The 14,956-nt window shown below is 41.6% G+C and overlaps 1 protein-coding gene across 1 annotated transcript in view; it reads left to right on the top strand.

Moving 5' to 3' along the window:
- The window catches only part of arhgef18b (rho/rac guanine nucleotide exchange factor (GEF) 18b), a 66,587-nt gene that overhangs the window by 17,850 nt on the left and 33,781 nt on the right, over nt 1-14,956 (top strand). The window contains exon 10 of the mRNA XM_039766743.1: nt 7,328-7,395. Coding sequence (XP_039622677.1) covers nt 7,328-7,395 — 68 coding nt within the window. The remainder of the gene's footprint in view (nt 1-7,327; nt 7,396-14,956) is intronic.

Here is a 14,956-nt window from a genome sequence, read left to right as displayed (position 1 = left end):
ACCCCTATGACAATCGTCTTTCCGTGGACCCCTTGCTCCACAGCCTAGTGGAGTTGAAGCCTGTTCACTGCCGTTTACACGGTTTGTGAATCGGAAGGTCGAGCATCGAGACCTGCGCACCTGAGCTGACTGACCGGGAAAAAGCGAGAGCTGGGAGCGGCGTTTCGTCCGCAGGTCTGAGCGCTGAGGTAACTCCCGTTCGACTCAAACTGTCTTTGTGATCTACACTAGAGCTGTTTGCACGTGAAATTACAACGGGGTCGGGAACGGGTAGGTGGGTCGAAAAGAAAGAATGGGGAATTGGAAGCAAAGTGCAGGGTGAGTGTCCCAGGCTTGAGTGATTAAGCAAAGCTTTGGAAATCCAACAACGAGGGAGGAGCAGGTGTCTAGGTGTGCGAGTGCCCGGAGTGGAGCGGTCTGCGCCAGTGTGAGAGGCCTGGGGGCAGGGAGAGCGTTCGTGTGTGTGTGTGTGTGTGTGTGTCTGTGTCTCACAGACTCGCAGGTGTCAAGGTGAGCAATAGCGGAGCAGGTGAAAGGGGCTCAGGTGCCAGTGTGGCAGGGATATTGTGAGTGCTGTGTAGGAGAAAAGGAAGCAAAAGTAAAAGGGGATTAGGGATCGGTATTAAAATGTGTGTAACATGAAGGAAGAACGTCAGGGCACAAGGGCATGGTAGTTTGGGGATCTTGTGAGCATGCCATGCTCAAGTATTAAAGTGGCAGAATGACATTTCGGTACAGCACAGTATCAAGGGCAGTAGACATTACAAGAGGCTCAGTGCCCAGGGTGTCCATTGTTTGGTGTGCAGTGCCTAAAACATGAAGGTAAAAGTGAAAGGGGTACATGTGAGTTCAACAGAATTAGAAAAAGTCAGTGTGTAGGGGTGTGATGGGTTAGCAGTCTTGTTAACATGCTAGGTTTTGTAAAACTGTTCAAGTAAATGAGAGAGTGATATGTTGGGGCAGCACAGTATCAAGAGCAGTAGATATGACAGAGGCTCAGTGTCCATTGTTTAAAGTGCGGTGCGTAAAACATGAAGGTAAAAGTGAAAGGGGTACATGTGAGTATAAAAGAATTAGAAAGTGTGATGGGTCCATGCCAGGCACATGTATACAAGTGAATGAAACAGTGACATGTTGGTGCCACACATTATCAAGGGCAGCAGATGGGACAGAGGTTTAAATAAATAAATTCTTTCAATTTCTATAGCGCTTTTCTCCCTACTCAAAGTGCTCAGCAACTGCAGGTTAAGGGCCTTGCTCAAGGGCCCAACAGAGCAGAGTCCCTGTTGGTATTTACGGGATTCAAACTGGCAACCTCCCGATTGCCAGTTCAGATCCCTAGCCTCGGAGCCACCACTTGTCCTAAGTTTAGTGACCAGGGTGTCCATTGTTTAGAGTGCAGTGCCTAAGAAATAATAATAATTCTTTCCATTTATCCTGCACTTTTCTCATTACTCAAAGCACTTCAAGCACAACTAACATATGGGATCCACATGAATGATGTGACAGCAGCCATTTTTAAATAAGTACACTCACCACTCATTAACTGTTGTGTGGTGAAGTGGTAAAAGAGAGAGCCAATTAGAGACCGGGAATGATTAAGGGGGCAGACTGACTCGGCCATGTAGGGCAATTTGGCCTGCACTTCGGGATACACCCTACTCTTTACAAAAGTAAATGTTAAAGGGGCCCATGTGCATGTTTTAATATGAATACAGCAGGATTGGGAAAAACGCAGGGTGCAGGGCAGTAGTGGTTCGGCGGTCTTGTAAACGTGCCAGGGCACGTGTACAAGTGACTAAAAAAGTGACATGTTAGTGCAGCACAGTATCAAGGACAAGTAAATATGACAGAGGCTCAGTGACCAGGGTGTCCATTGTTCAGAGTGCAGTGTCTAAAACTTGAAGGTAAAAATCAGAGGGGGATACATGTGAGTACAACAGAATGGTGGATTGAGGGTATTGTAAACATGGTCATAACAGTGAATGGAAGTGACATGTTGCTGCAATTATAGGAACAAAAAGAAGCAAAAGAGGTGCAGAGGGGAGTGTACAGGACTGGAAAAGGTCCAAGTGCAGGGGCGTAGTAATGAATTTAGGATCTTGTAAAGTGCAGTCCCAAAGGAATCCCTGAAAGAATTAAAGTAAATATGAAAGATATATACAGTATATACAGTGTGTGTATATATATATATATATACACACACATAAGTATTACCGTGAGTACAACAGGACTAGAGAAAGTCAGGATACAGAGGTGATAAAAATGAAAGGTATATGGGTAAGTGAAACAGGATTGGGAAAGTTCAGAGCGCCAGGGGTGTGGTGGAGTACTAGGGGTCTTACGAAGATGCCAGGCCTCAGGCGTGACATGTTGGGTGTAGCAAAGTAACAAGGGTAGTAGAAATAGCAGAGGCTCAGAAGCCAGTGTGATACCTATGAAATGCACGTAAAAGTGAAAGGGGTGCAGGAGGGTTAATGTTAGTACAACAGGTCTGAAAAATATCAAGGTGAGCAGAGGCATAGCGGATTGAGGGTATTGTAAACGTGTCAGGCAGAGACATACTGTTGCATGAAAGAGTGACATGCTGACATAGCACAATATCAACGTGAGCAGAAATATTAGAGGCATAACCTGTGTTTAGAGGCCCTGTGTTTGTTATTCTGAGTGTCGTACAGAAAAAACGAAATTGAAGAGGTGCAGAAGTTTATGCACAGGACTGAAAAAGGTTTGGGTGCATAAAAGTGGTGGATTGGGGTTCTATTCAAGGCATACCCATACAGGTGCATGAAAGTATGCCATGTTGGTGTAATACAGTATCAAGGGTAGTAAAAAAAAAAAAACAATAGACACACAGACTTGGTGTGACAGATTCAGGAGGAGAAATAAAAGGAAAAGGTGAAAGGTGCAAGGCCAGGTTTAATATGAGTACAACAGGACTGAAAGAGGTACGGGTACCAGGTTTTTTTGGAGAATTGTGGATCTAGTAAAGATTCCAGGCGCATGTGTTCAGGTGAATGAAAGCTTGATTATGCACTGGAGTAGCACAGCATGGGTGGGAGTAGTAACAATAGAGGCACAGCAAGCAGGGTGAGCGTGAGAATATGTGAGCACAGGTAAAATGGGATTCAGAGGACCAAAGTGATAGGCAAAGGTGGTTTAGTGAAAAAAGGTGCAGATAAGAATTGTAGTTGGTTAATTTGCTTCTGGTTGGCTTTGGCATCACAAGGCCTATCACGGAGACGTACAGGGCCCGTATTTATCAAGTCTGTCAGAATTACTCCTAGGAATTGCACTAGAAGTCACATTAGGATAAGAATGTCTGGTATCAGAGTAGGACATGATGGAGTATTTATGAAGAGTCCTACACTTACACCTAGTTAGGAGGGAGAGTTTATGTTTGAGAGTAAGTCAAGTTGGAACTCACAATGACATTTTGTCATTTTCTGATATTAATGCTAAGGATGTACCACAAAGTTAATTATAAAAATAATATTTTGAGTAGTAGTGGATGAAGAAGGAAAACATTATAAAGCAAGATATTGTGCTAAGCTTCACATAATTGTTGGCAGTTACAGCATAAGAATAATATTATAATGAACACTAGATAGGAAAATAGAGACACACACAATGAATAAGAGTAAAGCCCAAAATCAGGCATGTTTATTTAACAGTAATTGCTTCAGGGGCTTTCTCTTCCTTAAAGCCCGTGCTTGCTGGCATAGACTCCAGCTTCCCCACGACCCTGCTCGGGATAAAATTGGGTTTAGAAAATGAATGGGTGGGTCATCTTCAACCTTCCAGCTGGTGTGGCCACAGAAGATGACTCGTAAAGTAACAGTTACTAAAGCCAGCCACAGCTATTCTTGTGCTGTTTCTGAAGCTGCGTTCACTCTTCTAGTGTCCCAGTCATTTCCCACTGTGCCATGCTGAGCCTCTCTCCATGACCACTACCTCTCACCCTCCCCAAACTTTTCCTTCTGTTTTGCTTGCCATGCTTGTAAACTGTAATGTGAATGTTCCTGTGTACCCGTATGAAATTTTGCTGTCAGTCACCCATCCTGCCCCACTTATCTTTAAGGTAACATGCTTGCTACTACAGTACAGTTTGTACCCATGAGCACCTGTGTGTTGATACTGTGATTTCACTTCCGATTCACATATATGCGCTCATCCACACTTGGGGCAACGATCTTGATGTGCATGCTGATTTGCATGGATGTAGCTGGCTTTAACATTAACTCACATGTAGTGGTAGGGAATTGCATAAATATGCATATTAACTCGTGTTGTTAGGGCGTTTAAAGTTTGGTGCAAAATTTGAGAAATGGTTGGTTTTTCACATACCTGAATTATGGCTTCTCTGCATAGATGGGGTGATCTTGTAATGTACTAGATTTGTTACAAAATTAATTTTGTTTCTATAAGATTGATATCTTGTTTTACAAGTATTGTTTTCCTGTGTTTCCAAAATATTTAGCCTTTCCCAAAATGTGCACGCCTATCTGTGACTGATTGCCATCTTCTGGCAGCTCGTAGCGGGTTAAGACAGCTCATAAGCTCTCTTAAAACTTGGTGAAGTTAGCAGTAGTTTCCTAAAGTATCTATCTATCTATCTATCAAAAATTGATAAAATGCTTTTACTGCTAAGAGTAAGGCCGGAGTTATACTTCACGCGACGTGACGCATGCTGCAGTGGACGCTCCTGCTACGCAAGCGTTGTAGTGTTCATACTTGCGCGCGTACTTTACATAAATCTGGAGGAATCCACCAGGTGGCAGTGCGAGATATTATCACGGTGAGAACATGTTCGGCTTCTCTGTGTTGTGAATTGCCTAGAACACCTATTCAATTCTGATGTGGCTTTAAGCACATACACGTTTTCACCGTGTCTTTTATTATTTTCTCAGTGGCACAGATACAGCGCTATACATTATGTTGCTGCTGTGAAGTTGCAAAAATTAAAAACATAAAAAAGACATATATAAATGACACAATACATTTTAAAAGTCTCACATACCATCTTTTGTGCCATCTATTTTTTTTTTTTCAACTTCACATCAGCAACATAATGTATAGCGCTGTATTTGTGCCACTGAGAAAAAAATAAGACACGGTGAAAACGTGTATGTGATTAAAGTGGAAATTTTGGCTTTAATCTCGAAACGTCCACTTTAACCTCGTAGTTTACTTTATTATTAAAGCAGACCATCGTAAACGTCATCCCAGTTTTTAATCGCTACGAGCTTCTTGGACCTGACAGCAGGTGAAGTAAAAAAACAAAAAAATAGACGGCACAAAAGATGGTATGTGAGACTTTTAAAATGTATCGTGTCATTACGATCGGGAATATGCGACGCTTGAATATAAAAGCACCACGAATGCATCTGTATGTCGGCCTTTTGCTTCACCACTTTGAACCATTCATCAAACAGCAAAGCGCGCACATCGATCCCTGAAGGATCTCCATAGAGGCTTGCTGTCACATGTAGATAGTAAACAGAGACTCTGACGTCACTTTCCGACTTTTAGCACACTGCGCCCCCCGACTTTTTGCTGGTACTGCAACTCGCGCCGCCACGCTTAATTTCTGAGGACCTGCTCAGAGGACGCGTGAAATGAACGCTGGGAACGCGTGGCAGCCATGATGCAGGCGCATACGCGTTCTGAGCGTGAAGTATAAATCGGCCCTTAGGCCAAATTTGTGCTACTCTGAAAGTCTGAGCTAATCAGAACCATTTTCCTAAGACATTAGATTGGAGTACCTCATACATTTTATTTCTCTTTGCATATTTTATAATTAGCAATGTCAGTCTTTATTTCACTTTTAATGTTTACAAGAAAGGCGATTCTAAGGGTGCACCATTGCTCCCACTAAATCTCAGATTAAACTCCAATGTCATGGTGACCATTAGGCTGCTTAGCACTTCAGGACCACATTGCCACCCTGATGGACAATCTGAGATTTTTAGGATAGTGCCTGCGGGGCTGCCATTAACCTGACAGTAGTGTGCTTCTCCCAGCCTCCCATCCAATGGAAGCTGCCATATAGATAATGTATGCTGACGGGGAGTGGGGGAGGGGCTGGTTTCGAAGTTATTTAAATGACACTAGAAGTTGACTATAGGGAAGCCTGGGATTCTTGACTCTGGGATTGACAGGAGTGTGGGCTTTCCTACATTTTGTGAATGTAAGTGTGGGGTGGGGGGTCGCTGTAGGATGAGGATTTCAGCTAAAGGAAACTGAGTGCAAGTTTGATTTGGAGCTTCACTTGGTATCTGACACGTGGAACAGACGTGATGAAGAAAAGTCTACTGGGGAAAAGAAGGGATGAAGGGCATGGGAAATAGGTTTTCATTTTGGTCTTGGGCACACTTTGACCTGGTGATATTGAGCATTTTCACGTTTGATTGCTGAGTTTCCTGGTGGCAGCAAGTGACCCATTTTGCCATCTCATACAACACTCTGCATGAGGCTGGAATGAGAGAGTGAGAGACGGCGAGGGAAAAGTACGCTTCATTGTAGATATCGATCGGCCTCCTCAAGGTGCACTTGTTATTCCTTATCTTTTAGTGCAGCTTGGTTTATCAGTCATATCTTATTTTTTGCTAGCATTGTTCCATTTCTTAAGCTCTGCTATGATTTTTTTTTATTTATAAATCTGAAATTCAACACTCATGATTTCCAGTAGCACCTACTACAGCTGGGGATTTGGAGGCGTAACTGTAATGTAAAGATATTTGGCACTGCCTTTTGCTGTTTTGTGGCCTACTTCTTATTTCACAGTCCGTCCTCCTCCTACACTCCATTGTTCCACTTTTTGCTTCCTTATTGGCAGCACTCATTGCATGTTTTTGCATTGTTTCACTTTTGGTTTTAAGAACTACATTTTGCTGCTTGGAAACAGCAGACAAAAGCTTTTCTGTTTTTATCTTTCCATCAGGTGACATGTGAAATATAAGGCAGACGGGGGCAACCCATAGTGTGCACGTGAAGTGAGCACTTGGTCCCCCTTTCTTCACTGAAGCTTAAGAGTAGAGCGACAGACTTGCTGGCGATCTCTGCTTTGTTGTGTTCCCTCCTCTTAGAACTGGCAGATGTGCTGCAGTCCCCTGTCACTGTGTCACAGCACATCGGAAGAGACCTTTCAGCTTTTGCTGCAGTTCCTAATTACACTGAAGGCTGACATTTCCACTTAACTGCTCAGCTGATCTGTGATTGTGGTAGAGGGAACTCATTTTCGCGGGCCATCTTTGCAGCAGGAGTACCAAACTACAGCAATTGCTTGCTGACTCTAAAGCCTGTTCCTCTCATTTTCCTCCATCAGATTGTGCTGTGAATGTCCACAAGAACTGCCGGAGCCTGCTGGGTGAATGTAGTGGTAGTAAAACTAAGGTAGGTGCTTTTATGACATTGGTGTCTCATCAGGAAACAAACATTCCCTTTTTTTGAATCCAGATCTGTGCAGAACATTTCTTGTCATTGAATTAACGGTCTGTTTGGGGTGAATCTTAAAAGTCAGTGTCTCCTGGTTTAATGTCTTCTCTTAAAATTCAACTTTTTCTGGTTGCTCACCTTGTCCTTGTCTGGTACAGTATATTTGACCTTTACTGTTCCTTCAGGTCGTGAGTGGATAATGGCTTTGTGAAAGAGAGTTTCTGTGAGATTTCAGAGGTGTTGTGTGTGCAAGAATAGGCATATAGTGTCTCTTGAGCAATGCAATAACTCTGCTTATTAAATGAAAGCAAATGAATTTATATACACTGTTATTCTGCTGCATCAATGAAAAGGTGACATGCATAGTATTCTACAAAACTGATAGTGCTTTAATACTCATCTCAATTGAACAAAATATTAACTGAAGTTTATCTTATTTTATCATCTCCTTCATTATAATCGTTCTCTTAAGTGGTGTGTGTCCAAATATTTGCCGTTCAGCACCAAACCCAGAGAGAATTTATCTTTAAATGATCATTTGAAAATTGCATGTAGCCTTATTACCCCATGTAATCCTCGTCACCTGACACTGTAATGACTGGAAAGGTCTGATGTACATGTGGTTGTACTGTGGCTGGCAGTAGATTTGCTATGTACTGGGATTAAAGTGTATTTTTTCTGTTTTTTTCCAATATACTGAAAGGATAAGTTGTAAGACTGCCTATATTAAGGAAGAGAAATGGGATAAACAATTTTGAAAGAGCTTCAGTGTGTCTAAAAAGAGAAAAAAAATTCCTCTGTACGGAACAGTGAATTCCTGAGTTCATGGAAGCTTAATAGCTTCTTGAAAATATCAATGCTTCCATTTACTGATTTTTACTTATCTTGTTTTAGGGTCATTCGAAGCACTTCAAGTAAAGCATGTGCTAATCCTGAATGGGGCAGTAGCCCATCACAGGGCACACATCCTCACACTCTAGATGAAATTCAAGTTACCAGTTAACAAACACACCTTTGGGATGTAGGAGAAAAATCCATGTAGACATTCTGAGACTCTTCACAAAGAGAGAGATTCAAACCAAGTCCTTTGAGGCTGGGAGACAATAATGCCAACAACCACTGCTTCACCATGATGACCTTTTGAAATCATTTGTGAAGTAATACATAGCATAGGATTATCAGACCTGATAATCTGAGTGTTGTTCAGGGTCGTAGTGTGACTACTTTTTCAGACAAAATATGTAGCTGTAGCTGGTCATTATTGTCACATGCACAGAGTGCAGTGAAGTTCTTAATTTCCTGTGCTAATCAAGTTGCATCATGTCACCCTGATTAGTAAGTAAAACCTACCTCATTTGTTATTGAAGAATTTACTGATTTTGCAAAAAGAAAGACAAACCTTAAATGACATTTAATTTCCTTAAATGTCAGAGGTTGGAGGAGAAGGTTATCTTCACATTTGCTTCCAGGAAGCAGAAAAGATAAAAATATAAAAATTTTGGACGTGAGCGTCAGTAGGCTTTGCACCCTATGAACCAAGTTACCCAAACTATTCTATAACATTTCTGTACTTATTTACCGCTCTGATAGTGATCTTTCTGATCATAAAATAAGTTGTTACAATATCAATTGACGAGAAGAATTCATAATTAATAGCAGAATTACGGTATTTGAGGGTTGTTCTACCGTACTTCTAAAATTTTTATTATTATGCTGTATTAAGGAATTGTTCTGTTCTGTGTATTGTATTGTATTGACCCCCTACTTTTGACACTCACTGCACGCCCAACCTACCTGGAAAGGGGTCTCTCTTTGAACTGCCTTTCCCAAGGTTTCTTCCATTTTTCCCTACAAGTTTTTTTATTAGGAGTTGTTCCTTGTCTTCTCAGAGAGTCAAGGCTGGGGGGCTGTCAAGAGGCAGGGCCTGTTAAAGCCCATTGTGGTACTTCCTGTGCGATTTTGGGCTATACAAAAATAAACTGTATTGTATTGTTCTAGAGTGCCTCTTTCTCTTGCACGATTTGGCTCAAAAACTGTTCAGAACATCATCTAATAACAGGCTTAAGTTTCAAGCTTGGTATTTTTCCATCCAGCCGTTTTAGCTCAAGACCGTCCTCAAGAAAATGTGCCACACAGAGATACATCATTGAGATATCAATGTTTTAAGTATGAGGGGATCCTAAAACATCGAGATCTGTTGAAAACAAGAGACTGAAGTTTTTGACACATCTGAAGCTTTTGCTTCACCCCCATAGATGTTAGGTTATAGTGGGAGAGGGCGCAAAACAAAACAACAAGACTATGGGGTAGCTATAGTTTTTTATTTTTTCTGTTTGTTTATTTTTCTATTTTTTCTATTTCGATGCTCAACCTGCCTTTGCTAACCTTATTTTTTCGCAGCATATATTCAGTTTTGATTGGTGAATCCTGAATTGACAGATTTGTTTTACTTTTTAAAGAACTGTTATTCTATTTGTTTGATTTACAGGCTAGAAAAAATTAGTTCTCTCGATTTTACTTTAATTTTTTTAAGTTGATCTCTTTGTGATGATAAGTTACAATAATATTTGCAACAGAGTAAACCACAGCTCTTTAAGCCATTTGTATGTAATTTTTTGCTCTTGGGGTGTACATTCGGTAAGCTAAGACACCATCCTTTTTTGTAAATTCTTCATCTTCAAGTCTTGCATTTATTAAAAGCCGGGAAAAGGATGAACGTGTAAGTCTGGCTAAACAGGGCTGAACCCGGTTAGTGGAGATGATTTCCTTTTAAACAGCAAGCCAGATGTTTCCTTACTGAGGTATTATTATGGCTAGTTCAGTCCTCTTCAGCGATGAGTGTGATTCGTTCTCCACGTAGTTTCCAGGGTTAGGGACTCTGTGTAGCTGTACTGCATTTGGCTGCTGTGGCACACTTTCTTTTTTTGTTCTCTGGACTGGTCCCCTTATAAATGTTCCTGTGGTCACATGACTAGAAGAAACAACCCTGCCAATTCTTGGGTGTGGCAGACTACTTTAGCCATCTGGGGCCTCATGTATAAACGGTGCGTATGCACAGAAATGTTGCGTAAGAACGTTTCCATGTTCAAATCGCGATGTATAAAACCTAAACCTCATACCCTGTCGTACGCAAGTTCTGCGCTCGGTTTTGCAGACTGGCGTCACCCAGCGTCAAAGCAGTGCTACTGTTACTGCGTAGTTACCCTTTATTTCTTAGATCCACATTCCTGACGCGACTTTATAAACACACTGAAACTAACCGCATATTGCTTATTAATTTAATGCATCTGATTGTAATTAACTTGTAACAATATAATGGTCCAGGGAACAGCCATAGTATTCCAAATACCATAACTGCTTTAGTGTTGTTACTCTCACTGCACCTTCTTCTTCTTTCAGCTGCTCCCATTAGGAGTTGCCACAGCGGATCATCTTTTTCCATATTACTCTCATTGGACCATGTGGAGTATTTATATCACTGTATCTGAGTGTGAATCACAGCAGCAGCTGATCGGAAAGAGAATTATCGGTATACAGCATCAGGCACACGCTGCCTCAGCCACGGCAAAACGTTTCAAAGCCTTTCCTGTACGGACTTCGCGGTTCAGAAACAGTTTCATCCCAAGAACTATGAATGCACTCAATCAAGTGCTCCTTGTAGAACGGTTTATACTTATAAGTACAATCACCTCACTGTAAACTTGCACTACAGTTATAATATCGCACAACCTGAGCCACTTTATAAAGCACGTATTTACATATGATGATGATATCATTTTTAAGATGAAATGCAGCAAAATATGTTGATTATATTATACAGATAAAACTTGAACTTCATTTAAATAATCTGTATTGTTAATAATTAAACATGTGAGGACACGGTGCCGCAGCGCTTGCATGTTCATGTATTGTTCCTGCCTCACGCTGTATATTTACTGAGTTTGGCGCAACACTGGAAGGATAGATGAATAGAATAATTAAACACATACTACGAAGATATTTCAATGTTCCTTAAAAGTTTTGAAGAACCGTTGTCGTAAGCTTACAGATGGCTTAACATCTATTACAGAGCCGATTGTGTGGCGAATGGCTATTTGGGGAAAGAAAAGTAAGGACAGGAATTGGAGGTTAGTACGTTTGAAAGAGAGAGTACTGCTGCAATAAAGTATTTCATCGAAGGTCACGCATGGTGCAGCATGCTTTCATTCCAATCATCATGAAAATATCGCGTATACATCTCAGTATTTTAATTATTCAGAGAGCTGTAATATCACGAATGTAATGAATTCTGTGTACTGTTGGAGAAAGAGAAAGAATGGAAGCACGTAGTGATTCACACACACAGAGCACATTGAAGATCAAATACAAAACAAAGCATTTAACGTGCTACTTTAGTTACGATGGAATTTGAGAAACTAGTAAATTAAATGATTTTAAGATGAAGTTTATGATGATCTACTTTAATGACAGAATAAACTACGTGATTAAAGTGGAAATTTTGACATTAAAGTTGACATTTTGTGCTTTTTTCCCCACTGTGTGCCTATTTTTTTTCCCTCTATACCCTAATAAGCTTTCATATGATACTCAGACGGTGGGCTACAACTTGCCTTTTCATGGTGACTTTGATATGTAACTTCTTTTTTTATTTTGGCATTAAACGACTTTGTGAAGTTGAGCTTTCTAGTTTCTCTGACACTCTATGTCACTCGATCAACTTCCTTTTGTTGATTATACCACTGTTTAAATCAACAAATAGTATGTTTTTCCTTTGCCTCCACTTGGTATTCACTGAAATTCTTCTATTTTCCCCCATGTTTTTTCCCATTGTCTTTTCACAGAAGGCTGAGCTTAAGGGCTATTTATATTGATTTGCATATTCAAAGAGGCATAATTCTGGGAGGAGTTGGGGCGGGACAGCAGGCGCGTGCACATGCGTTACTTTTCACACTGACCGAGATTTATGTAGCAGAAGAAAGTGAAAGTTGGAATACGCACAGATTTTTGGATTTTTCTGTGCGTAAGCACATTTCGACTTTTGTGCTTACATCATGTTATAGTGCGAATTCTACGCACACCGTTATGCATGAGGCCCCTGGTCACCTTCTGGAGTGTGTTCTCCTTTTACAACGTCCATTACTCTCCTAAACAAGACAAGAGCGTTCTTGGAGGCATTCAGAGTCCTTCGTTCTTTAGCCACACTCTGTTCTAATGGCAAGACAGAGTGAGCTGTGATTTTTATCTGTGCCAGCCTATTATTATCAAAAAACACTGGAAGTTTGAGTGAATTATTTAGAACTGCTGTCATTAGCCTAAAGGGGAATTCAAGTGACAATTTCATTGTACTCTGTACAAATGGCAGTACACTTGAACTTGAATCTTACAGAGAATGGAATTGAAAATACAAAAGAAACAGGCTGATGAATATAAACAGACAGACATGTGTACTGAAAGCTGTGAGAAATATTTAGTACATTACTTACACAAACACCGTGGATTATGTTTCTCAGCCTATGAGGTGAGAGCCAAAACAAAGAATCAGATTTTGCAAGTCTTATTTTGCTTTCTTAATTATATTTGAGTTTGGGTGTTTGGAACAGTTTCAACATTTTTAAAGCATTATTAAAAGCAAAACTATAGTTGGAAATGGAGGACATTGTGAAACCAAGAACTGTTTCATTAGTTCTGTCAAAGCTTGCGCATTTTAAAATAAACAGTAGCTGCTGATCCAGACAGAGTAGGAGGCAGTGGAATTGGTGGATGGACTGTCATGATGAACTACTATTTTGGTGTTTTATGATCTGCCCGCCTTATGCTATGTAGGATTTGCTCACTTTTAAAACATGAAGAATGGCAACTTTTGTAAAGCCAAAGTATATGGAATTGTATACTTAGATAAATAGATACTTTATTAATCCCAAGGGGAAATTCACATACTCCAGCAGCAGCATATTGATAGAAAAAAAATGATATTAAATAAAAGCGTGATAAAAATGCAGGTAAAACAGACAATAATTTTATATAATGGGTGGAATTGAAGAGTCGCATAGTGTGGGGAAGGAATGATCTCCTCAGTCTGTCAGTGGAGCAGGACGGTGACAGCAGTCTGTCGCTGAAGCTGCTCCTCTATCTGGAGATAATCCTGTTCAGTGGATTCTCCATGATTGACAGGAGCCTGCTTAGCGTCCGTCGCTCTGCCACACTTGCCTTCCTCGCCAGTTTGTCCAGGCGTGAGGCATCCTTCTTCTTTATGCTGCCTCCCCAGCCCACCACTGCGTAGAAGAGGGCGCTCGCCACAACCGTCTGGTAGAACATCTGCAGCATCTTATTACAGATTGAAGGACGTCGATCTTCTCAGGAAGTATAGTTGCTCTGTACTCTCTTGCACAGAGCATCAGTATTGGCAGTCCAGTTCAATTTATCATCCAGCTGCACTCCCAGGTTTTTATAGGTTTACACCCTCTGCACACAGTCACCTCTGATTATCACGGGGTCCATGAGGGCCCTGGGCCTCCTAAAATCTACCACCAGCTCCTTGGTTTTGCTGGTGTTCAGGTGTAGGTGGTTTGAGTCACACCATTTAACAAAGTCCTTGATTAGGTTCCTATACTCCTCCTCCTCCTCCTCCTGCCCATTCCTGATGCAGCCCATGATAGCAGTGTCGTCAGTGAACTTTTGCACGTGGCAGGACTCCGAGTTGTATTGGAAGTCTGATGTATATAGGCTGAACAGGACTGGAGAAAGTACAGTCTCCTGCAGCGCTCCGGTGTTGCTGACTACAATGTCAGACCTGCAGTTCCCGGGACACACATACTGAGGTCTGTCTGTAAGATAGTCCACAATCCATGCCACCAGGTGTGAATCTACTCCCACCTTTGTCAGCTTGTCCCTAAGGAGCAGAGGTTGGATGGTGTTGAAGGCTCTAGAGAAGTCCAAAAACATAATTCTTACAGCTCCACTGCTGCTGTCCAAGTAGGAGAGTGATCAGTGTAGCATATAGATGATGGCATCCTCCGCTCCCACCTTCTCCTGGTATGTGAACTGCAGAGGTTCGAGGGCATGGTGGACCTGTGGCCTCAGGTGGTGAAGCAGCAGCCACTCCATGGTCTTCATCACTTGTGACGTCAGAGCAACAGGCCGGAAGTCATTCAGCTCACTAGGACGTGATACAAGATGTTTTCCAAAGCCTCGGGACTCTCCCCTGTTCCAGGATCAGGTTGAAGATGCGCTGTAGAGGACTCCTCGGTTCCAGCGCACAGGTCTTCAGCAGTCGTGGCGATACCCCATCTGGACCCGCTGCTTTGCTGGCACGAAGTCTCCTCAGGTCTCTGCTCACCTGAGCTGCTGTAATTGTGGGTGGGGATGTCTCTCCTATGCTGGTATCAGCAGAAGGATGGTTGGAGGATGCAGTACTCCGAGGTGAGAGTGGGTTAAAACCTGTTAAAGAAGTTATTCATCTTCGATCAGTGATACTTTATGATAATAATTTTGATTACTTGTGTTGCATTGTAGTTAATCA

This window comes from Polypterus senegalus, chromosome 10, assembly GCF_016835505.1.
Source record: "Polypterus senegalus isolate Bchr_013 chromosome 10, ASM1683550v1, whole genome shotgun sequence".
Classification (NCBI taxonomy): Eukaryota; Metazoa; Chordata; class Cladistia; order Polypteriformes; family Polypteridae; genus Polypterus; species Polypterus senegalus.
Note: the sequence above shows the minus strand (reverse complement) of the source record. Positions and strands in the feature narration are given on the sequence as shown.